At 39.5% G+C, this 25,044-nt stretch overlaps 1 protein-coding gene across 1 annotated transcript in view; it reads left to right on the top strand.

Moving 5' to 3' along the window:
• Positions 1–25,044, top strand: part of ctnnd2a (catenin (cadherin-associated protein), delta 2a) — a 273,917-nt gene that overhangs the window by 209,004 nt on the left and 39,869 nt on the right. The window contains exons 15-19 of the mRNA XM_080865626.1: positions 1,703–1,889; positions 12,942–13,059; positions 17,285–17,467; positions 20,135–20,308; positions 23,808–23,958. Coding sequence (XP_080721752.1) covers positions 1,703–1,889; positions 12,942–13,059; positions 17,285–17,467; positions 20,135–20,308; positions 23,808–23,958 — 813 coding nt within the window. The remainder of the gene's footprint in view (positions 1–1,702; positions 1,890–12,941; positions 13,060–17,284; positions 17,468–20,134; positions 20,309–23,807; positions 23,959–25,044) is intronic.

Here is a 25,044-nt window from a genome sequence, read left to right as displayed (position 1 = left end):
CATATCTAGAATGTGACAGTGCTAATGTAGCCTGTGTGTGTATGAGCACACGTGTGTGTTTGATAGGTATGAGTGTGTCACAGCTGACCAACAGGGCTACTGCTGTCACCGGTCTGTGAAAAGGCATCTGTTTGTGTGTGTTGTATATCCATGTATCTTTGTAGGCGATTTAGTATATCATGGATACATAAAAACATAAAAACTTGTTTTTCAGCCAGGTTATTTATATGACCATGCAGCTGTGTTTGCTGGCTTTATGTTTATGCATTGCTGTAAAATTAATTTGGCAATAAGTTTGTGTGCGTTTTGTACGACACAGCATGTGATAAATAATGCCAGTTGGAGTCAGATTCAAAAATAAAAGTGTGGGTGGCTTACTCAAAAGTGATAAATATAGGGAGGTGCTATTGTTAGCATTTCCAGTCCTGAAATATGTCCTCGCATGCTCTGAAAAGGTGTGTCTGAGATCAGTGTCATTCTGCTCAAGGTTAAAAAACAGTTTTAGGCTGTTTTTATTTCTTAAAGTAATTTGCTGCCCTGACTCCCAAAATGTAGCCAAATGTATTTCACATGTACATTTCTGAACAGTGAATGGAACCAAGCACATTTTTATTAGGTTTTGGAGAGAGTTGTAGCACAGCAGTTAATGAGGTATGTAAGATCAAATAATTGTTAATCGTTTTTGTTTTGTTTTTTTTATAGAAGAGCTTAAAACTTCATTTGATGAAAATGAAATGGTTGGATAAATATTTTTAGCTCTAAAGATGTATTTGATTTATGAAAGTATGAGGTTTTATTTACAAAGTTTGTAAATGTAATTTAGTCGATAAAACTTTGCAGAAAACTAAATCAACAATCAGCGTTCTTGGTGGTTTATATATTAGTGTCGTACTATTATCTAGTCAGTGTAAGTCTACATTGGCAATGACAGTTTCCACAATCCTTCATTATGATGGTGATGATGATGAAGATGATAAGCAAACAGCATCTTTGACAGTAGGCTGCTTAGATCATACCAATGTAAAAGATTATACAAAATACATTTTGGTGCACACATGAAATATGGATAATGGTGGAAGATTTAGGTCAGGACATTATCCAAAGCTTGCAATCACATGTAGCACACAGCAGGAGGTAGTCTGCTTAAGATTCATTCTTGCTACAAGAAGGGTTCTGCTTGGTTTAGGCAACGGTGCTGCCTGTGTGGTGCATGCACTGCCGGCTGTGAATTCACTGAACTATTACCAACACTGTTTTAGTGGCAGATTGGCTCAATCAGACATCACACAGACATTGTACTGGGGAGTTTAGTAGGTTAAAGACTAGTTTATGTCTGATTCATCTGCATTTAACATTTGTGTTTCTAACACGCACCTCTAATGTCTAAAGTTCAGAGAACAGTTCCCCTTTAACTGGACTAAAACCTAAGACTTAAGGAGACTCGCGGTAGGCACCCTCATGCCTCAGCCAATTAGAATGAGAGGAAAATGGAGAATAAAAAGAGAAGCACTGAGAAAGAACAAATGTAAATGCTGAGAATATTGGTGAGCCAGTAACTGACCCGATCAGTTACATACAGAAACGTGCAGACAGAAACTAAGGATATAATAGTTATAGTAGCTACTTTGAAAAAGTTACTTACAGAACTGTCTAAACATAAATATGATAATGTTTCTTATTTTCTGAACACATTCATATGCAGGTGTGCTTTGGAACCTGTCATCATGTGATGCACTGAAGATGCCAATCATCCAGGATGCCTTGGCCGTTCTGACCAATAGTGTCATCATACCCCACTCTAACTGGGACTCCTCCCCAAATCACCATGATGACCGCAAGCTCCACATCCATACATCCCAGGTGCTGCGCAATGCTACAGGCTGTCTCAGGTAAGCAACAGGCACTTAAAATCTTGTCTCAGGTGTTGTTTTCTTCTTCTTTTATATATCACATTATCATTTTATTCAGTTCTGTTCGGTTTTGTTTGTATTGCACCAGTTCACAACAGTCACCTCAAGGTGTGTGTGTTTATACATCTACTGACAAATGGTTTTTTGCAGAAAAATCAAAGTTTCTTAATCTTCACCACTGTGCGATTATAGGCACAACTTCAAACAGTATATGCATATTTTGTTCTTTTTTGTTGCTCCCTTTCACGTTCATTCACTGAAGCACATTTGCACCAATTTGTGTTGGTCACCATAGAAACAACTCCTCCACTTGCTGGGATCCTTTGTGTGTTGACTTTCGTTTTGGTGCATTGTGCCTCTAAATTGTTTCTTTGTACAGTTTGAAATCACGGAGGACAACTTACAGCTTTCATGATTACTGTGTTTATGTGCATCTCAGTATGAGAAAATAGGTTTCTATTATATTTCAGTGTGTACTCGTTAACGCCCATCCTCGTGTTAGTAAAGCCTACACTTTATGCTCTACTTTGTGCTCTACTTGTGTCAGAGCAGTTACTGTAGTCTTAATTGAATATGGTGAGTTAAGCATTAAGTTAACTCGCATGAAATTTGCTCCTTGTTGATCTATTTGATCTAAACATCTGTTAAGCGCCTGGCATGCAGACATGATAGTGAATATTTTTTGATCACATAATTCTTTTCTTAGATCTGCTAATCTGGCATGAAAGAGTAAAAAGTCAGGCTGATGATGAAAAAGAGCTGCAGGTAATCGTAGTAAGTAGTACAGTAAAACACTGTAAAATGCTGTAGAAGATTTGTTATTTTGGACCACATATGTATTCATATTGAATACGTGTTAAAGAAAAAAGTCAATACTGGTCTGATCTTTAAAATTAGTCATGAGACTGAAATTTTGATGTGTAACTATTTGATCACTTGCGTGCTGCTAGCACAGAAAGTTTGTCATTTGTTTCTGATCATATTTGTTGATCTGTGTACATACTCTCACACCAACCCCACAGAGGCCTGCGATGTTTGAAAAAAAAAGTCTCCACTTGGCCAGCTCTCTTTGAGCTATGTGGGCGATCGTGGCTCAAGAGTTGGGAGTTCGCCTTGTAATCGGAAGGTTGCCGGTTCGAGCCCCGGCTCGGACAGTCTCGGTCGTTGTGTCCTTGGGCAAGACACTTCACCTACCGCCTACTGGCCGATGGCGCGATATGGCAGCCTCGCTTCTGTCAGCTGTGGCTACAACTGTAGCTGCCTCCACCAGTGTATGAATGAGTGGGTGGATGACTGGGTGTGTAAAGTGCTTTGGGGTCCCTAGGGGGGGACTAGTAAAAGTGCTATACAAATACAGGCCATTTACCATTTATGTGCTCAATGAACCACCAGTGGATTAAACCCTCACCCCACCAGTTTTGAAGATTCTTGAGCTATTTCAAATGGTTATCTTCCACTATTGCAGCTATTGGATTTATTTAAAAATGCATTAGGTAACCAAGCTAGAAAAGATCCTCCAACCACCTCGTTGCCACAGCTTTACACACCAACCTCAATAAAGGAAGTGTGGAACCATTCACACTCAAGGTCCCCTCCTCCTTTGGAATGGACTGGAATGGCTTTTCTAGTCTCACTTAGCAGTTTAGACTCTCAACACTTCAAGCCACTTTTTTTTCCCGTATAGTCATACAGTTAAATACTTTACCTTCTATACATTCACACCTATTGCCAATTTAGAATCACCGTTTAACCTAACATGCAAGTATCTGGACTGTGGAAGAAAGCTGTGGTACCTAGTTGTACCTCATGCAGGCACAGGGCCCAGAGACCACAAGAAAAAAGGACTTTCTTGCTGTGAGGTGACAGGGTTGTCGATTGCTGTTGAAGTTCTGACTGAGGTACAAATTGATGATCTCCCACAAGAAGTGGGGGCCAGACACTTCCAGTACAGCCTCACTAAATGTATAGGTATGCCAGGCCTGATCATTTATGGTCGTCATTTGATAACTCGGCTCGTGTCTATGACATATGTACATGATTGCAAAATGATGTAGGGTGGCCTAGCCAAGTGCACTTACAAACAACTTCATCTATATTCATGGTATTCCGTATGGACAAAGTGTGAATTGCACAAATGTCCAGTAACAGAAATACTCAGTGTGTTCTGTTAACGCACCCTCCAACTTTCTGTACCATTGCTCTATATCCTCGCTGGGGACAGTGGAGCAACTCCAGACTGGAAAAGAGCCAGGCTGCTCTCCGGAATACAAATTATCCATTGAGTTGACCCCAACTTTATCTAACCCGTATCTCTCAACCTCAAGCACTAGCTCGGCCCACTTTCACCACCAGAGAGGTGATGTTGCATGGCTAAATGTTATTAATATTAATGTTAACTAGTATGCATATCCACCTTTTTTATCCACCGATTAGGTTCTTACAGCTGCAGTACAAAAAACAAATATATAATATATTTAATAGGAAACCTAAATAATATGGGTGTGTATAGCTGTACTTGTATGGGTAAAGACTATATGATACCTAAGTGTGATCATGAAGTTATTCTTCTGTGTAATATTTGTCAATTTTGGTATCATTTGCAGTTATACAGTGCACCACAGACTAGTTTTATATCCTAAATGGGCTATGTATCCTGGGAGCAATACTTAAATTAGACGTATTAATTGACTTTTTTAAATGCTTCTTTTAAGGCCAAATGAGCTGAGGAGTTTTCATTTCATGCTAAGCACGCTATTCACCTACGGTTGACTATTTAGGAATGTTTGAGTAAAAACAGTGGTGAATCTAAAACATGAGCTCATCCAAAACACAGACAAACACATTTTCATCTTCAACATCTTTCTATGTTTGTTCCTATAGTTAATTGTAGGAACTTGGTTCTACAGAGAAATATGTTTGTGTGGGTTTTTGGATTTGTCCAACACAAGACTCAGATCCTTTCTGGTTCTTGGTTTGTTCTTTTAGCTGTTTGTTTGCCACAATAGAGATAGATTTCCTTAAAACTTTGATGACATGACGTAGATTTTCAGCAATTTTTCCTCACTAACTCACTAAACCATTTATAGAACTTGAGCGCATGTGTGTGTAGGTACCTAAAGATGCGGGGGAAGAAGACAAATGATGCTGTCACTGTGCTGTTCCACATTGTAAAGCTACAGATCAAATTGTAAAAGGTGCTAAAGGAGAGGGAGTACGAGAGGGCAGAAAAGGAAAAAGTTGGAAAAATTTGAACTGAGAGAATTTAGACATGGAGAACAATAAGAGAGAGAGACACTAACACATAGCAGTGAAGGTGTTTCTGCTTCTCTCCGGGGGCAGCTTTCTATCTCACCATCTTTTCAGAGGGTTAAAGTGACATAAGACCACAGTGTTCAGGTCCCAGTGTACCTGCAGCTCAATTTCAGACCTCTCACCCCTCTTATTATCTCCTTGATGTGTGTGTTTGTGTGGCTGTGTAGGCGCATGAGAGTCCATATTTCTATGTGTACTTATTGGTGTTGCATGTACAGTATATGCTCAAGTGTGTATGTGTATGTAAATGCTAATTTGTTTCCACTATAAAGAAAAAAAACACACACACAGCTGTATTTCTGGTGTGCATGAATGTGTGCATTTCTGCATATTTGTTTTTGGCTCCATGCATGACGCCGCGTGTGCAATCAGACTAGCTGAGAGGATTCTTGGTCGCCTACACCAGAATTTTGCACACTATTTTAAAGCTCTTTTTGCAATTATTACCTTTGGCAATCAGTGTGTGAAAAAATATGCTTGTTGTAATCAATCAGACTGTCCACTTTGGCAAATCCTTCACAGCCCAGCACTGTTTTCCATCTTGTTACGGTGTTATCAAGCCAGACACAAGGTCTTCTCCTCCGTTCAGAGGCTGTTTAACTCCCTTCAGGTTGCTGGTTTGTAGCCAAGCAAGAAAAGAAAACAACTACCTGGTGCCTTACACACACCCTTTGTATGCGTTTGCATGTTTTTGTTCTATTCGTGAATGCTTTCAGCTCGTTTCCATTCAGACACCCACAGATGTGCGTAGAGGAAAGGACTGATTTTTGGTTGATCGAGAATTAAATGCGTGGTCACGAAAGAGTTTGTTTCCATATTTATTTTATGGGTATTAATAGGTTTGTTTGCATGTGTTCCATCTGGTGATGAACCCTCTGCTGCCTGTGCCCTCAATGACACACATACACACATGGACAGACATTTATGCAGAGCCACCACACACCAGCTGTTTGAGACAAAGTCACTCAGTAGTCATTTGTTCCTTGAGCAACATTAGAAGACCATCTGTCTTCGGATTCACTCGTGTCCATGTAAATCCCATGAATGTTGCACCAATTTTATAACAACTAAAAAGAAAAGAAAAGGGATTCGTGTTACGATCAGTGACTATCAGATTGTTTGCCGAGGTACGCTGTTGCACCCTGTAGTAGAAAATCAATGTCAAATTAAAAATGTATAAGTGTCCTTGTGTTTTTAAAACAGTGCAATTGGTGGAAAACATGTCCAACTGGCAATATTTTAATAGTTGTCAAACCAGCGTCTGCAGACAGCAGGAAGCTTGTTAGTGAAATTTTTCTCACGTACACATGGATGCTACTTTTTCAGAAAATAATAATGAATTGTTTAGCGTTGTATATAAGCTAATCAACACTTTTAATGGTGGCTATATGCATACACTGACAAACTAGAGCAATATTATATTCAAATTCTGTATTTTAATTTTGTAGAAAATCGACTGCCTAGTGCTTTAAAGATAAAGCTGTGTGACAGGGTGTTAAAAAACTGCATGCCGACCAGTAAACAGTGTGCATAAGTTAACTGTAAGTTGTTTTACCCAGTTGGCTGTGGAAATATGTGTTGTATTTTTATGCCTTTATTAGACACCAACAGCAGAAACCAGGAACTTAACAGTTTATGAATTTCTTATATATTTCTTGTTGAGTTGTAATAGAAACATTTAATTATACTCGAGTCTTTTGCTCTAATACCCTAAATGTTTTTGTGAAGTTGGACCCTTTACACACGTACAAGACACGGGCGTGGTGACAGCATTTCTTTATTTTGACCTCTGGTTTTACTGTGGTTTTACAATGGGACACAGACACTCGTGCTCCGCTGTCACGGCCGCTCTCCTTCACTCCGACTGTCACTATGAACATATAAAGAGTCACAATCACATTCACACCCACGCCACAGTTTTCTTTGGATTTTGAAGGATTTCTGGGATCTGGGATCTACGGTTAATTAGGTGTGCTTGGTACATCTTCTATTTGATCCCCTTTAATTAACTGTCATGAACGTAATTCATTGTTTTCTTTTTCAGTTTATTCATTCCCTTGTTTTTGTTGGAATTTGATAAAAAATAAAAATATATGCATGCCTTTCTCTGCTTTTACTATTTTGACATTCAATCTTTTTTTCTTTATTTGTTTTTCTAAATTTGATTCCCAGAAATCATATTAATATGTCAAAACTTCTCTGCGTGATTCTCCCCACAAAAACTGTTTACTGGAAGGAAGAGAGAACTGATTGAACTTTACCATTTAATGGAAATGTTGCCGTAACTAGAACCAGCAAACAATGAGTTTTTCCAAATATTTTGAGCTGCAGTAGTCAAATGTCGTGCTTGTTTGGCACTGCCACTAAACGAACTACGCTGTTACTTCACTGCAGCTAACAGTTTGAATGGGATGCTTAATCAAGTTCTGTGTCTTTTTGCTCAGTAGGTAATTATTTAATGATGCAGGCTAATGAGTTAGGCTAAATTAATGAGGAGTGACATCAGATAGGATGAACTGTAAACCTGTAATGGACTCACTAAATAGTAGAGATTACTGGTTAAATTTAAGCAGACACACACACACACACACACACACACACACACACACACACACACACACACACACACACACACACACACACACACACACACACGTAATAGAAAACCTTTTCTTTCACTTTAGTGTTTTCTGAAGCTCATGCAAAGGGTTTTACCGTTTGTAATGCACATGGACATATATTATGTTACCAGCGTCCCTATGAAACTGGTTAAAACAAACAAGTTGGTTTAAATCTAATCTATCAAACTATTATTTAATAAAATGCTTTTTTTCTGCTGAAGAAATTCTGACCTCACTGTTGTCTCACTAAATTATATCTAAGAAGAGGTGTGTTGCAGAATGGTGCAATACGTCATGCTTCATTACCACTAGATTAACAGGCACATGTGCACATAACACAAATGCAGAGAGTTACACACAAACTACACACATACTTGAACCCATCCATGTGCAAAGGCCTTTAAATAGCAGACATACAAATGCTATTAAGCAAAGTATATAGGAGATAACCGTATACTTATAAAAATGACAGTCTGGTCTGATCATCTTAGTATTTCATAAACTACAAAAATGTGGGAAACTTCTTTTTTATGGTCTAGCCTTTAAGAGCTTCTTTTTTCACTCAGCTGCGCACAGCTGTAAACATGGCAAGGTAAATATGGAATGATGTTGGCAGTGTACCCAGAAGAAACTGAAATGTGAAGAGTAACATTTGCTTTATTTTCCTGGAAATCGTTAGTTAGCGCTTCCTTCCTGACGACCTCTTGAACATCATGAAAAATGTGTCATTTATAATTGCAAAGCCAAAATATTGTATAGTTGAGGGTCCATCATTAGATGCTACTGGCTTAAGGATGAGGGAGTGTGACGGGCTTATGAAAACGTGTGATCGCATATCATTGCTTGCTTAAGCATCTACCTTTGTATTATATATGTATGCAGGCTAAAAACCTAATATTATAAAAGCTCTCAATAAAACATTCATGTTGCATTGCTAAGTGTCGTCTCTTCCACTCATGACGAGGCATCATATAAAAGAACATGATGCAAATCTCTGTAGAAGTCGACATATTCAAGGCTAAAGCCGGTGTTAAAGCAGTAAATAATTCACCCTCCCTCTTTCTCACCCACCTTCCGCCTGTCTTTGCTGCTTAAACATTAGTCAAGGTGAAGTGTTTTCACTGTTATGTTGTTTTATATCAACTTGACAGAGAATAGTTCTCCGTTAAGCGGCATTTCCATCGTGTGCTTGTTTGCCCATTAGCATTCAAAGAGGGTGAAAATGACTTGACCTTCTCTTGGAAGCAGGGAGCCGTGAACGTGAAGTTTTAATTGAGTTCTTGTGTCTTTCCCTTTCTTTTCTCCTTTTCTCATCAGTGCAATATTTGAAAGATCTCATTCCCTAGACTAGTGATCTCTTTATTATGGCACTATGATAGATGAACTTGAAGAAGTTCAAACTATACAAAGGTATTGTCTCATTTCGTTTCTGACATTTCAGATTTAAAAGAATGATATTTAAACTGGTGTCACCACTCTTTAATGTTTGTTTTTGTTTGTTTTTCGTCTCGCTCCTTCACCAGTTGTCTGAGCCCACATAGTACATCCTCTATAAAGTGCTATATAGTTACAGAAAATGTGTGACCTGTTACCTTGCACAAGTGTATGTAACTGGTGGCGTTCACACTCTTTAATCTTTGAAGGACTTCCACAAAAGGTTTTTTTGAGTTGAGTTGTAGTTTCTGGGTTTGCCTATCAAATCTGCATCTAACTCTTTGGGTACTTGGGGCGATCGTGGCTCAAGAGTTGGCAGTTGGTCTTGTAATCAGAAGGTTGCCGGTTTGACCCCTGACTCGGACAGTCTCGGTCGTTGTGTCCTTGGGCAAGACACTTCACCCGTTGCCTGCTGGTGGTGGTCAGAGGGCCCGGTGGCCTCTGTCAGTGCGCCCCAGGGTGGCTGTGGGTACAATGTAGCTTGCCATCACCAGTGTGTGAATGGGTGGATGACTGAACGTGTAAAGCACTTTGGAGTCCTTAGGGACTAAGTAAAGCACTATACAAATACAGGTCATTTTACTTAATAGCACATTCTTTTTTGTTGATTAGCTGTGGCTGGAAAACTGTGCAGGTGCATTAAAGGTGCTTTAAATATTCCATAGCTTTTCTTTTAGAGTCATTTCTGGGTCTGTTTGCAAGTGTGCTTTCCTTGTGTGAAGATTAGATTTCAGTGAAACTTAGACTTCCAGATGGCCTTGCATTATCTTAAATTACTTAAATATTTGATCTAGAATTCATAACTGAATCCATGACAACAAGCTGCCTGGTCTCCTTAAAAGCTGAATTTGGTATTTGATTTTTGAATTTAGTCTGCACTAAATTGTGCGTCTGCTCTTACTGTGACCAGAAAACTTTTGACCAGGGTGAGTCATTCTAGTGGATCTGGTCTTCATTCGCAAAACGTATTTCCTTTTCTATTTTGAACAGCCAAGGCTTTTTGCTGGGACACCTGCCATGTGGATCATCTTTGTACTATGTCTATATAACTGTTTAAACATAAACCTTGACAGCAGCGGTTACAAGGGGTTGTTGCACATCCTCTTGTTAAATTTATGTGTTTGGCCAGATCTTTTCTTGAATAAAATACCTCTTTTTCTCTGCAGGTCAACACATAATAATAGTAAAGTCAATAGTAAAGAGAACACCAAACCGTAAATGTTTTAAAAGCACTATTTTGATCTGTCATACTCATTTTCCAAACACAGATATTGAGTGTGAAACTACTATAGATTTGGTGGCTTTGAATGTATGTAGATGTGTTGATTTATCATGTAACTGAGCTGCTTTGTAACAACCAGTAAATACATATAGTGAAGAAACACAGAAGCCAATATTCAAATGGTTTCATTGTAACAGCTCTTCACCTGCATCTTAAGGACAAGGGTCACTCCTGCAAGGATGCCAATGTTGACATTTTGGACAGAGAAGAAAGATGGTTTGAAAGAGGAGTGAAAGAAGACATCTATATCCACTGTGAACGACCAACTGTCTGCCATCTATAATCCAGTTTTGAGATCCCCACTTACATCCTGGGCCTTCTGACCTCATTAAGGCTACGTCCACACTAATGCGTTTTTGTTTAAAAGTGCATCGTTTTCTCTCCGTTTTAGCCTCCCGTCCACACTGAGACGGCGTTTTCACTCATGGAAAATGCAGCGTTTTCAAAACGCTCTCGAAAATGCATACATTTGAAAACGGTGCTTTCGCGTCGCAGTGTGGACAGCAAAAACACTTTCTAAAACGATGACGCATATTAGTCATATGATGCAGTCATGTGACCAATTAAACTAAGATAGCGGAGGGCATTATACAGCAGTTGTTTTGTTTGCTCTCAATTTTGACAGCCCTATTAAAGATTAATATCAGTCTGTACAAGCTCCAGATAGCTTTTCTTCAAATTCTTTAACTCTCACTCGCTTTTGCAACTTTGTACTTTTGTGTTACTCGCAGCAACAACTCCACCTCATTATTAGTCTATTTAAAAAACTCTGTGCTTTTCCTCGACATTTTGCCGCGACTTTTGAAAGAGCTGGAAAGTAAATAAGCGGCAGACAGAAATTCGTTTCACGCATGCGCAGTAGTGGAACGTAAGCATTTTCGGACGTTTCAATGTGGACGAGCAACTCTGTGAAAACAACTGAAAACTCTAGTGTGGACGCGAAGCGTTTTCAGAAGAAAACGCCGTTTTCAAATCTAACCAGGCTAGTGTGGACGTAGCCTAAATCACATGATATGATGGGGCTAGGTTTTACAGTGGGTTCACCCAAAACCTTGGCTGATTGTGACCTTTTTCACACCTTGGCTTGTGTGATTAGACAGAGGATCAATAGGGGGTCCATGACACTCCCATAGGGCTCTATGGGAGTTGCTCTTAGAACTGAAGAGTCCAGACGCTTTTCTTTCAAAGCTCTTTAGACTACTATGGCCTGGATGACTGAGAACCTTCACAGACAAAAATAGAAGTAGAAAGTAGAAATCGATGTTTGTCTCATACGTTGTCACTGACAGACAGCTACACACATGCTAAACCGATTGTGACTCTAACACTATTTGTCAGCATTGGTAACTTTTTTCTGTTAGTGTATAGCTGAAGGCCTGAAATGATATGGAGTATGTGTTATTAATAGAAGTTTATTATACTGAATTTACATAAATTATACTTCATAATTAATCTGCCTGCACTGCAGTGACTCACTGCAATGTAATTGTTGTGCAGTTTGGTCTGTGGCTAATAATGAGTCACCTAAAATCAGTTTCTTTTTCATTATGTTCTTGTGTCTGTCTTTGTGTTGTTGTTGTTTTTGCATGTTGTTTCTCTGCTTTTCTAAATCTGATTTTATCTTGAGTGCCAAAATGTGGGACATTTGCTAGATTGTGTCAAAGTTTCGTGATGTGCTGTTTTTTGTTTTGTTTTTTTAGTGTGAACTGAGCATTAAAGTGATTATTTCAGGCAAGTATAATATAAATTTTAGCTCATGCTGCTCACCTCAGTTTCATTTTCTATTTTATTAATGCAGACAAATGAGTCACTGTCTCGTACAAAGTGTTTCTGTATCACAGGCAGTTCCTTGATGAAACCCAAACAAATCCAGCCCAACGCCCACCTGAACTTCCAGTTCAATCAAAATTCAATTCATTATTTCTGTGCATCATATTGGCAAAGCTGCTAATAATATACTGAACAATATTGTCAAATTATCAAAGCAGCGTTGGTGTGATTGTTGGCTGTGAAGTTCAGCCACCAACTGTCTGACTAAAGTGGCTCTTTTTTCCCTTTCCCGTATTTTGGACTCAAGTCAAGTGCTTTAAATTGAAGTGAGCCTTCAGGGCATAGATTGAGATGTAGCCAGAATTTTAATGCTCCTTTTTCAATTGTTTAGTTTAGGGAGAAGTGCCAGGTTCCCCAGTATCTGTTTCTCTCTCTCTCCCTCTGCCTCTATACAGCTCTTATTACCAGCTTTCTTTTTCTTTCATCTGTCATCCTGTCTCATCTTCCCTCCTCAATCAGCTCTCTTTCTTTCCCCGTGTATTTGGCAAACGCATAAGCATATACGGAGAAAAGCACACTCTCCAACCAGTTGTTGTCATGTGTGTGTTGCAGGAACGTAAGCTCAGCAGGTGAGGAGGCGAGACGAAGGATGAGGGAGTGTGATGGGCTGACAGATGCTCTGCTCTACGTTATCCAGACCTCTCTGGGCAGCAATGAGATCGACAGCAAGGTGCGACTCTGAAAATCTTAGCTTGTGTTTGTAACTTAAATTGTTCATTTTCAGGCTAAATTACAAAGTGTCTCATATCCTCCTTTTATCACAGACAGGCACAAACTGCAGAAATCTTTTTAGCACACAGGAGGAAACAAAACAAATGACTGCACCTCTTTTCACTGCCAGTAGCCACAAGGAAGAAAAGTTTTAGTTTTCAACAAGTGTTCAGCTCATCAATATGAACTCTTTAGGGCAAATTAAAACGCCCAGATTCAAAGTATTGCAACATTTCTACCTGCCAGTTAAGCTCTGCCAGTAGTCAAAGTTGAGTAGGTTTAGGTTCACTTTGCATTTTTCTGTATGAGGCCATGTTCATGTTGGCGTGCAGTGTACGTATGTGTGTTCATGTGGCAGTACGTGTGGGCCAGTCAATACTACTGTACATAAACAGTGTTGTGGATGGCTGACTTCTCAAGGTCTCCCTGACTCCCAGCCTTTCTAAATAGCTATCCTTAATCACTGTTTAACTGCCCGCCCTTCTCCACTGTTTAACTGCAGTCACCAGAGGAGGACTGCTGCCACCACAGTAACAAAGACTGATTGGCAGAGAAACCACCAAGCGGTCGCTGTTGCAGTAGCGGTACACATTAGCCATGTGCTCATTTGGTACACTGTCTGCCTTTCCCTTTCTCACCTGCTCTGTGCAGACTATGTTTTCCTCCCTATCTGCTTGTTGAGTTGGAACAGTCTTGGCCTGCCATTGAAATACTAAAAAATATATCTATTTATTTTGACTACTTTGGTAAAATTGATCCCATAAGACACAACAGCAGGCACTGTTCAAGTAGCATAACAGGGTCATGTTCGTAAATTTTAAAGTGGCTGGCAGCAAAAGTTGTAAATGTCCTTTGTATTTGTGCATTTTTCACACATTTCAGATCTTAAAATAAAGTTGAGTGCATGAGTGCAAACATTTACTTAGGGAAACTATAACCCCTTTAAAACAGTATTATCCATTAAACACAACTGACTGTGCCTATTTTATCTGCAGCAGCTACAACCAAACATGTCTAGTACCTACAGTGGGTGAACTTGCTGTAGAGGAATTTTGGTTCACTTTTCTTTGCAGAATTGTTTAAATTACACGTCACACAGAGCTTCTTTCAAGCATGGACTGTAGAGTTAAATTCCTGCTAAGGCATTTAAATAAGATTCAACTTTAACCAGGCCATTTTAAAACCTCTGCTTTGGATTATTGTCTTGCTACATTGACCAAATTTCTCTCGAGCTTCAGATAATAGGCCGGTGACCTTACACGTTCATTTACATATTTATTCTCCAAAGAGTAGAATTTGCAGTTACATAATCAAGTTACTACTTCAGAGTATGTATTTTTAAACTTATAAATAATTTAATCACGATGCACTCTGTTTGCTCACGATGTCCTTGTGCTTTAATAAACCTTTTTTGAACATCTGCAAATATTTGGTGACAAACACAGATAATACAGTAAAGGGGGCGTGAGAATAAGCAGATATAGATATGGTTGTATGGGACTGTTGAAGTCAAAACTGTAAATTTACATTTTATAAACCATTAATAATGAGGAATTTCATCAAATATAAAAGATAATAATATACAATTATGATCGATGCTGCACAGTAGGACCATGCATGTAACTGAAGAACCCACATATACAAAAAACATATTGTTGATTAAGGTATTGCTTCAAGGTGACTCTGTTATTGTGTTTGTATTGATGGGTGATCAGTGTCTCTTATTTACTAGAATAATATGAATGAAAGTGGATGAAATGAAAATAATTAATAAAGGTGCACAGTGTCTTTCCTAACCTGTCCCTGTTGCAACACTGTTGCCGGGGTAAATAACTGTGCCGTTCAGACAACACTGTAAGAGTAAGTCTTTTTCTTTAAGACCGGAACGATGTCAGCTATCTTAGGCAGCTTGATAACATCTCATAACGTAAGTCTTTGGACACTATGAATGGGTTCTCTTATTGAGCAATTGTCCAACCAATGGCCTGCACAGAATCTACAGTTACTATGACTAAATAAAACGAAGCTATTGTCTCTTCACTTTTAAAACAATTTACCATTTACATATAGAAAAAAAAAAACTGTTGTTATCACCAATCATTTAAACATGACTAATAATGCTGAATCCCCAAATGTCTTTTGACTTCCATTAAAATGTTAATATTTCAACTTTCTGTTACTAAAGATAGAAAATCAGAGCACAATGTAATATAGCTTGTTATTGTTTTTAACTACAAACTCTGTGGTTTGGTAGATATGCCTTTACTGATCTTAGTTATGGATTCACAGTGATGTGATGGTGTAATAAATATACCATCACATAATCCATGTCACCACAGCACTGCTGAAATGCAGGCGCGTGTTCTTATAACTTAGCTTTGAATTACTACAACGTACAGCACAATAGTTAAAGAAAGCTGATTTGGGCAAGGATAGAGCCAACACATTACCTTTAGTTAACATCAAACATTAACACTGAATGCTACATTTCTGGAGGTTTTGACCTCCTGTGAATGATTAAAAATTGATTTTTAATGTTTTATATTGTGCCTGTATAATAGGTTTTCTGTTTTTTTGCCCTCTGTGCAACACTTTGTTAAAGCTATAGGTGTTGATTCTATTTGAACTGTTTCAACATGGACTTCTGCTCGTGACGTGTTCAATAACTGTGGACAGAGAAACATTAGATCTGAGGAGTGGCCACTATAGATATATCATGTGACATAGCTTAAGCACTAAAGAAAATCTCTAGATTACTGCCATTCTGCTCTACACAAGGCACAGAAGCAATTAAGTTTTAAGGACATTTAATCAGGTTTCCCACTATATAATAGCACACTGCCAGGAGTCAATTAACTTAGCAGACACACTAATTGAAATTGATGGTGCAAGACTGAATAGACTAGACCCATCATTCTACATACACAGCCAATATAATGCTAATATATAATATTGAGATTTAACAGCCTACATTTAGTGTGTCTCATTGCATAGGGAAGCTTACTGGATGGTTGTTATGTGTGGACTTCCAGCTTCTAAGACTCTAGGCTGGAAAGTGCATAAAGGTCATAAATACAAGAACAATGAATTCTAGCTTTGGTGTTACAAAAGTTTCCTGTCACAGTTTGGAGTGCATAACTTCTGTGTTCCTGAGAGAACCGTAAATCCCACCCAGGTGTAGAGGTGCTGATCTGTAACTGGCCCTGACCTCTGACCTTCCTGCTTTGACAAGACATATAACAGAATCCGTTTACCTGTCAACTTAATTTCCCTGCACAGTGCACCTAGAAACAAAAGGGTACGGAAGAAATGTGAAATAATAGATCGAAATCCAAAATGTCACAGCAAATTGTAAATAAAGTGTAACTTCTCCTACATCGCTCCATAATAACGTGAGAATAGAATTTCAAATATGACTGCAGCTCACTGGAGTGAGACATTGTTTTGTTTGCAGCATCTCTTGAGGGTGTTCAATTACACTCCTTAGTTGTTTTTGTCTAAACCAACAGTCAGACTGAGTGAAGACTGATGATTTGTCTTTGTTAATTTCCACTCTGTTGACTTGATGTCTCCCCTTTGTCAGCGACGCACACGTATGCAAGTGCACACAATCAGTTAAAGAAACAAAACAGAACACACACACTTAAGAAGAGACAATATACACTATTAGAGAATCGGCTTTCCTTCAGACTCAAGAGTACACGCATGTTCTCTGGCTACTGGGTGAGCCTCGAAACTTCATGTTTAATGGGGTGTGATATAATATATTGGGTTTGTCATTTTTCCTCATTTACCTGAGTTTCTGCTAATCTCATTTCAAAGTCAGAGCTAACAATATGCAGAAGAATATTACTTGTGAGATTATTGTTGTTCTTTCCTTTCCCTCTTCCTCTCACTTGCCGCCCCCCTCCCTGTCTTTCACCCTCTCCATCTGTCTGGCTCCTGAGTGCGGGTGGAAGGCTGATAGTGTAAAAGTGAGAGAGTGGGTGGTTTTTATTACCGTTCTTTGAATTTGAGTTTGCTCGGTGTTTTCAAGCGAGATGTTTCATTAAATGGCATCAAACACAAATCTTCAATCTGAACCTTTTTTTTTTTCCATTTAAACCTCTCCCTTTATTGATCTCATCTTATTTCTCCCCACCTTCTCTTCCGCCTTCATCTCTCCCATCTCGCTCTGTTCGCAGACTGTGGAGAACTGTGTTTGCATCCTGAGGAACCTGTCATACCGACTGGCTGCTGAGACATCTCATGGTCAGCAAGGGGGGTTGGAAGAGCTGGATGGCCTGCTTTGTGATGCCAATGGTCGCGATGGAGAGAGCTCCGGTTGCTGGGGCAAGAAGAAGAAGAAAAAGAAGGGAGCTGACCAGGTAAAGACACAGAAAATAGGAGCTAATCAGATGATGTGAGCAAGTTAAAAAAGTTTTTTTTTTAAATAAATTGAATGTCTGAAACCTGCCACACATCCCTTTCAGCAGGGATCTGCAGTTAAATGCAGATCAGTTTCTCTTCAAGGTTATCTGAAAAGCATTGGTTTCTTTTCAAATTAACTGGCTTGTGTGAGGTATTTCTGCTCTTTAACTTTATATATAATTGAGTCTTTGTGACCTCAACTTTCCTTTAAAGGCTTCAACACTCAGCTTCTCTTAATTTCCTAAAGACCTAAACACAGACACAGGCCTAAAGTATGCAAACACAGACCTTACTTACATCTTTCAGAGCTAACCGGATGGACCAGAAGTAAATTTGAGGCCCAAACCAAACTAAATATCAAGAATATGTCTCTATTTTATTTGTTGCTGACCACTGATGATCCATTCAATGCTCTGGCAAAGCTGTGTTTAAATGAAATGAAAATATTAGTAAACTAAATTTGAAAAGAATTTGAGGCCAAATTTCAACCATCAAAGCAAAGCAGTCAGTACTGCCAGGAGGGAATACACACTGATGAATAGAGGGATAGATAATGGGAAGTAGCAAAAGGTCAAACCCCAGAGGTATACATTATAAAACCCTATGAAAATGAAGCAGGGATAGTAGTTAGTGGGAGGCTGACAGACTGAGAAAGTCTAGAGTTGAAGCCAAGAGAGAGAGATAGAGAAAACAAGTTAAGATCGGAAGATCAGGGAGCCTGAACTTGACCGAAACAATCCTAATGAACTACTGGAAAATGTTTTCCTGGAATTGTTGATATTTTGTGTAATTGGCATTTTTTTTAGGTATTTAGCAGTCTGACTATATGACTTCATTTTTAATGTATTTTAAATAACTGATATGTAAAAGGCACACCTGATTTAATTGTGCTAAGGGTTTCTCCTATTGTATTGCTGCTCTGCTTTCAGGGTTTCTGATGTATTTGAATTGATATTGTAGTGCAGGTCTGACCACTTGTACTGCAGGATTAGCACGGACCTCAAACTTTCTCAAAAAAGCAAATATGTTCAAGCCTGTAGACAAGGCAGCGGGCCAGCATGCTTGTTATTCCTTGATGTTCACAGGGTTTTTGCACTGTGAATTTTTCCCCCAGGGGGAAGGCTGTGATCGAGGAGTTCTTCTTCAACATCCAAACACATTTCAGGGAGAAAAGTTGGCACAGATGTTTTTGGACACACTAACACATTCTTTTTTCTTCATTCATCTTATTCACCGAACCCTCTATTCCCCCACAAATCACTCCTCTTCTCCAAAGTAAAACTTAAGTTGAAGATAAAACATTTTCACACAGTGGAGGAGATCCAGCTTGCATCAGAGATGCAAATAAGCAAATACTCAAAACAGGAAGTCCAAGATGAAAAGGTTAATAACACCATACTGAAGTAAATGTATTTTAAAATGCTATTTTAGGGCGTTTAGCAACATATATGTGTGTTAAATATGTAGAATGGCTATTGTGAATCATCTGATGCTCCTTTGTGTAGTGCTTTAATCTGCGCTTTGAGTTTTATGATTTCTTATCGAATCTGTACATAGATAAAAACAGATAGTGACACTCAGTTGCACACAAACACACACATGCCACAGTGCTTCTTTCAAGATATACACTAGCTTGGTTTACCTTGAGACAAGAAGAGGAGACGATGCAGTAGAGCGAAACCGAGGAGGTCGATAGGGAGAGGAAAAACTGAGAACTGGAAAGAGCGGGACGGAAGCAGAATAAGAAATTAGGAAAAAGGGTCAAGCATGCAAGAAAGAGACAGAGAAATCAGGAGAGAGAGGCAGAGAGAGAGAAGAAGAATTAGAAGGAGGAAAAATCAGGGAAAGATATAAATGACATGCAAGAGAGAATTAAGAGGAAGAGAAAACGAGAGAGAAAGATGCTGGTGTATGCCTACATGAAAAAGGTGTGGGTATGTCAGCCAACAAAGAAGTTCAGACATCAAGAAAGGCTCCTCTGTAATGAAAAAAGACAAAGATGAAGTGAGAGCTAGCTGTAAAGCTTTATGTTTATTGCTCAAAGCAAATGTAGCAGTGAGACATTCTCTCATAGTGTCTTCTCCTTCTGCAGCTCTCACTGTCGTTTCAGATCATGCATCTCCCTTCTATCTAAGCCCTTCAACACCTTTATCGCTATTCATCCATCCATCACGATTCTTAAGCTGACAAGGAGTGATTTACTCAGTGTCTCGGTAATTTTTCTAATAGGTCAGGGTGTACCAGGGGCAGTGCATTTCGCTTTTCTCGTGTGAATTCAGTCACTCCGACATAAAAAATGTGTTTAGATACAAAAGCAAGTTCATTCAGATTTCTTATGCAGGTTTTTATAGAATCACTGTAAGCTTTACATGGAAGAACAGAAAAAGGAACATCCTACGATTTCACAGTCGCTTATTTCTCCTAGAATTGGTGAAAAATGTCATTAAAATGTTCAACCACACTGAAGTGGTGCTATTTTTTGGTTTTAAATAAAGTAAAAAGTTTCCTAAAGGGTAAAACAAAATGTGATTGTGAGAATGGAGTTAACGGTTTCCTTAAAGTATTTCTTCATGAATATAAATGAACATAAAAAAAGCTATTTCACTCTGTCTCATCTCTCACAGTGGGATGGCGTGGGCCCCTTTCCCGACACGGCGGAGCCCCCCAAAGGAGTTCAGATGCTGTGGCACCCCACCATCGTCAAGCCCTACCTCACCCTGCTGTCTGAATGCTCCAATCCTGACACTCTAGAGGGTGCAGCTGGGGCTCTGCAGAACCTGGCTGCAGGCAGCTGGAAGGTAATGCTAGATTTGAGATGCTTTTCAAAATTGTTTGCCTTGTTATATTATATTTGTCAAATATAAATTGTCGAATTATACAACCACAGATGAGTATACAACTGCAAGTGCAGATGTATTTAGCTTGTCCTAACACACAGTGGCTGTGCAGTGAATGCAGAGACACACTTTACTAATTGTACACAGGTCTTGTGCTCTGAAAAAACATAGATAAATGTGCACATTCACATTATATGTTGGTCAAAATACTTAAGTATGCATGTATAAGCTGAACGTGTGCAAGTAAACTGTGTGAATATGCATGCCTGGTGCCAAGAGCTTCATTGTACACAGTCAAATGCAGCAAAACCTATGAAAAGTCTTCTGCCTCCATAACCACATAGGTTAAAAAAAAGGTAATTTTCTTTTGAATTAATAATCTTTTTGCTCACTGCAGCATCCTGCTGACTTTAAAATATTTTGAGTTCGGTCTCGTGTTTTTATGTCTTCTATGTAATGCAGTATTGCACGTTGCTCAGTAGGAATGTAATTACTTTAATAATGTAAATGCTCCAAACCTGTACACACAGGGAGTAGAGCCAGGGTTCAACAACAGGCAACCAACGGAGGCAGCTAAATGGTAATAATGTATGAGTCATGTCATATTGGAGAGCACTGGTGGGGGCAGCTGTAGCCTTGAGGGAGGTTTATATAAGGGTAAAAGGCAGAAAGTGTGTGGGTATAATCTTAGCTTGACCTTAATAAAATAAAATAAAAATAAAAATAAAAACTGCGCCAGACATTGTTGGTCATAAATAGACTATGTGAGAAACTTAATGGAAGTATTTATTTGATCCAAAAAATGCAGTTTATGAAAATATGAACTCAAGAGGGAGTGACAGACAGGGGAGACACTGTGAGAGTATGCTTCAGTGGACCTGTAGATGTGTATGGGATGTGTTTATAACTCATTTTGAATTGGTATTTCCATCGACAGTAGAGTAGACAGACAGTCGGAGCATGACAGGTATAGAAGAGGGGGTCTCTAGAATAATCAAGGGTGGAGGAGGAGAAGGAAATGATGGGGGTGGGTTGTCTTAAGGGAATCACACGTTTGAAACTCAGCACAAAAAGTAAGGAAACTTGAATTTGGTAGATTTTTCTTTGTTGTAACAATGCTTCTTGGCAATAAATCTTATACTATTGGAAAGCCAGTGTATTTCCCCTTATATGGTGCCACTTTGTAAGGAAAATCCGGTTGAAAATCCGAGTTGATGTTATTGACTCTTTGTTTTGAGCTTGTGGTACCCAGGTGCTGACAAACAGGTGCCTGATTGTCAGCACCTGTGAGCAAGGACACTGCTACAGCGGTCAGTTGGTGTCTGCTCTAAGCACTCCACATTTGACTGATCTGGATGGGACCTGTGCCATAGGGCAGCTTCAAGTGAGGCCTAGCGCCATCTTCAAGTTAGGCCAAGTTCCATATAACAGGGAATTTTGGAGACAGGCCGTGAAGTTGGTGTCTCAAGAAAAGAACACCACAAGAAGACTGTTTCCTCACCCCGTCAGCACATAAGCAGTCTTCTACAGATTTGTAGTCTTGTCTCTCAGGACCATTTGGTTGACAGCTCTCTACCCAGACTATCTGGAACAGACTGCACACTGCCAATCTCTGGTCTCATAGGGTTGCCAGAAGGCCTGCAATGACTGCCCTTCATTGCACTGGTTTAGGGAACATGTGCTGACATCAGTGCATGTTGCTAACACCTGAACATGTGGGTGAATTTTATGTTCAGTGATCAGTCAGGATTCTTCCTACAACAGTTGGATTGTAGGGTCAAAGTGCAGAGAAGATATCGCTGCAGTCTGGGACTGAACTCTTCCAAGAATACCCTCGACGATCGCCCCCACAGAGTGTGGTTTATAAGAGACTACCTCCAGAATTTGGGAGTGGAGATGAAGGAATGGCCTGCCTCCAGTCCTGACCTCAACCCCACTGAATACTCATGTGATCAGCTTTTGCTCACCGTTCATGCCAGAGTGACCAACACAGCCACGCTGGATGACTTGCAACAAATGCTGTTTGAAGAATGGGAGGCCATCCCACAATAGTGTGTAACCAAACTGGTGACCAGCATGAGTTTGAGGTGCAAGGCTGTTATGGCTCTGTGTGGTTCTTCCACGTGCTAGTCTGTTGTTAAGTGAATACATTATTAAATTTCCAATGTGTCGTGTTTATTCATCCTTTAATCATTCAATACAGGAAATCCAGGAAAGTGTCAATAGCAGAGTAAAATGTTTTAAGCAGAAAAGACTGCAAATTTTTCATGGGTGCAACCCACACGCTCAACTCTACTGCTCAACCCACAAATGCATTTTTCTTACAAATGTGGCACCATTTAAGGGAGAATAAACAAGCTTTCCAACAGTGTAAGACTTATTGCCAAGAAGCACTCTTAGAACAAAGAAATAATCAACCAAACACAAATTTTCATTACTTTTTGTGTTGCGTTTATTTTACAAGAGCCTAACTGTATGAACGTGTGTGTGTGTGTGTGTGTGTGTGTGTGTGTGTGTGTGTGTGTGTGTGTGTGTGTGTGTGTGTGTGTGTGTGTGTGTGTGTGTGTGTGTGTGTGTGTGTGTGTTTACATGCATGTATTGTTCTGTTTTCTCCTGTTGTGTTTTTAACTTCATTGTCAGTATTCTTATAATTAAATTAGAGCTGCTATCAGTTTGTGAAGAATTAGTGTTGGCACACTAAACTCTGCCCACGTAAGTCTTACCAAAGATCATTTCAATCCAAGGGTAAAATATTTCCTAAAATGATCATATGAAGAAACACCGTTTGTAAACAGAACTGTGTTTTAACCTTTACATGCTGTGGAAAGATCAATTATAAAAGTGACAGAAACTTTCAGCCTCACACTTCAACCACTTCTACCGATTCTTGGGCGTTTCAGTACCTCCCCAATTGTCTGCAATTGACCCATAAGGCAGATGCATTTGAGCTGTTCAGGGTTGAGTGGCCCATTTGAGGGTACCTTGATAGTTGTTGAGGGAAGATAGAGAGGTCTCCAGGCTTAAAACTCCTCTGGTTGGTTCATATAATTCTCCCTCTCACAGTATATTACTTGTGACACAGCGTAATGCGTCAGTTGCTGAATATAACATCTCTCATTTGACCACTGAGCTCTTTCTGCCTCTTTCCTTTTTTTTCCTACACTAACCACTTTACTCAAAGGAAATCTATGGGGTGTAAACAATTTCATATAAAGCACCCATGACAATTTTATTAAGCAAAACACTGTTATCCTAATTTCACATTGCAGTCTCTTTTTTTGTTGTTTTTTTAACATGGTACTAATTAATTGTTATTTTGTTGGTGTTCTTCTGTTTAACTTTTATTTAAAATCCTCCTGTGCAAGATTAAATGTAAATATACTCCTTCTTTATGGTCGTTGGACGTTAACACTGTGAACACTGTTAACACTAACTCTTTCCACTTGTGTTTTCTTGTCAGTGGTCAGTGTACATCCGTGCTGCTGTCCGTAAGGAGAAAGGCCTTCCCATCCTAGTGGAATTATTGAGGATAGACAATGACAAAGTCGTGTGCGCTGTCGCCACTGCTCTCAGAAATATGGCTTTGGACATCAGGAACAAGGAGCTCATTGGTGAGTACTGATAAAAACTTATCCAAGGGGTGTGGTGAGGCACCAATGAATTTGTCACTGGTTTTTTTAATCTTACAAACGTTGGATGCATGTCATTAATTTAATCTCAAATGATATTCTGGTCTGTTCTGGCTCACCTTGTGTAGTTAATGATGAAAATTAAATTTGCAATTAAGTGTGTATAATGAGCGAAAATTTGAACTTTTCAACTGTCGCTTAATAAGCACATCATGTTTGGAAGTGTCCTGCCTACGGAGATCATATACTAACCCCGTGTTTGCCTACTGGTGGTGGTCAGAGGGCCCGGTGGCGCCTGTGTCCGGCAGCCTCGCCTCTGTCAGCGCGCCCCAGGGCAGCTGTGGCTACAATGTAGCTTGCTATCGCCAGTGTGTGAATGTGTGTGTGAATGGGTGAATGACTGAATGTAGTGTAAAGCGCTTTGGGGTCCTATGGACTAGAAAAGCGCTATACAAATGCAGGCCATTTACCATTTACCATATAAAACATATAAGAGGTTGGCTTGTTCTGCTATGTAAGTCGGAGAGCAAAATTGCAGTTTTTTTCTAAATGATTAAAATAGTTATTTAACTGAAGCGAAGGTGTGTTTGTTGGTGTGAGAAAATTAGACTAAGAAATAAAGTGCAGTAAAATAAAGGGGTAGTTGATATGTATTTGAAAGAGATGGGCTGAAGAGAGGGAGAGAGCAGAAGAGACAAGCAGATCAAAGGCTTGCTTTTGGCTTTGAAAAGTACACAGTGGTAATGAGTGAGCCTCAGTCAATCTGGTAGCATCAACACATCTAGGTAGTAGAGATCACTTCTTAACCTGACGCATTAAGACACTATTGTGTGTGTGTGTGTGTGTGTGTGTGTGTGCGTGCGTGCGTGCGTGCGTGCGTGCGCCACGCCACGCCACGCGTGAACATAAAAGCATATAAATGCATTTGTTTGATATCACTTCTCCTCCTCTACTATCTTGGGTAATCTTAGCTTCCTAATGGGCTCGGTGGTTCCTATAGCAACCCCGCTACCCTCAGTTTCAGATGAGGGGTCTCTTCGCTTGCCTCTGTGGTTTTGCAGAGTGTTG

This window comes from Rhamphochromis sp. 'chilingali' (assembly GCF_963969265.1).
Source record: "Rhamphochromis sp. 'chilingali' genome assembly, chromosome: 18".
Taxonomy (NCBI): domain Eukaryota; kingdom Metazoa; phylum Chordata; class Actinopteri; order Cichliformes; family Cichlidae; genus Rhamphochromis; species Rhamphochromis sp. 'chilingali'.
Note: the sequence above shows the minus strand (reverse complement) of the source record. Positions and strands in the feature narration are given on the sequence as shown.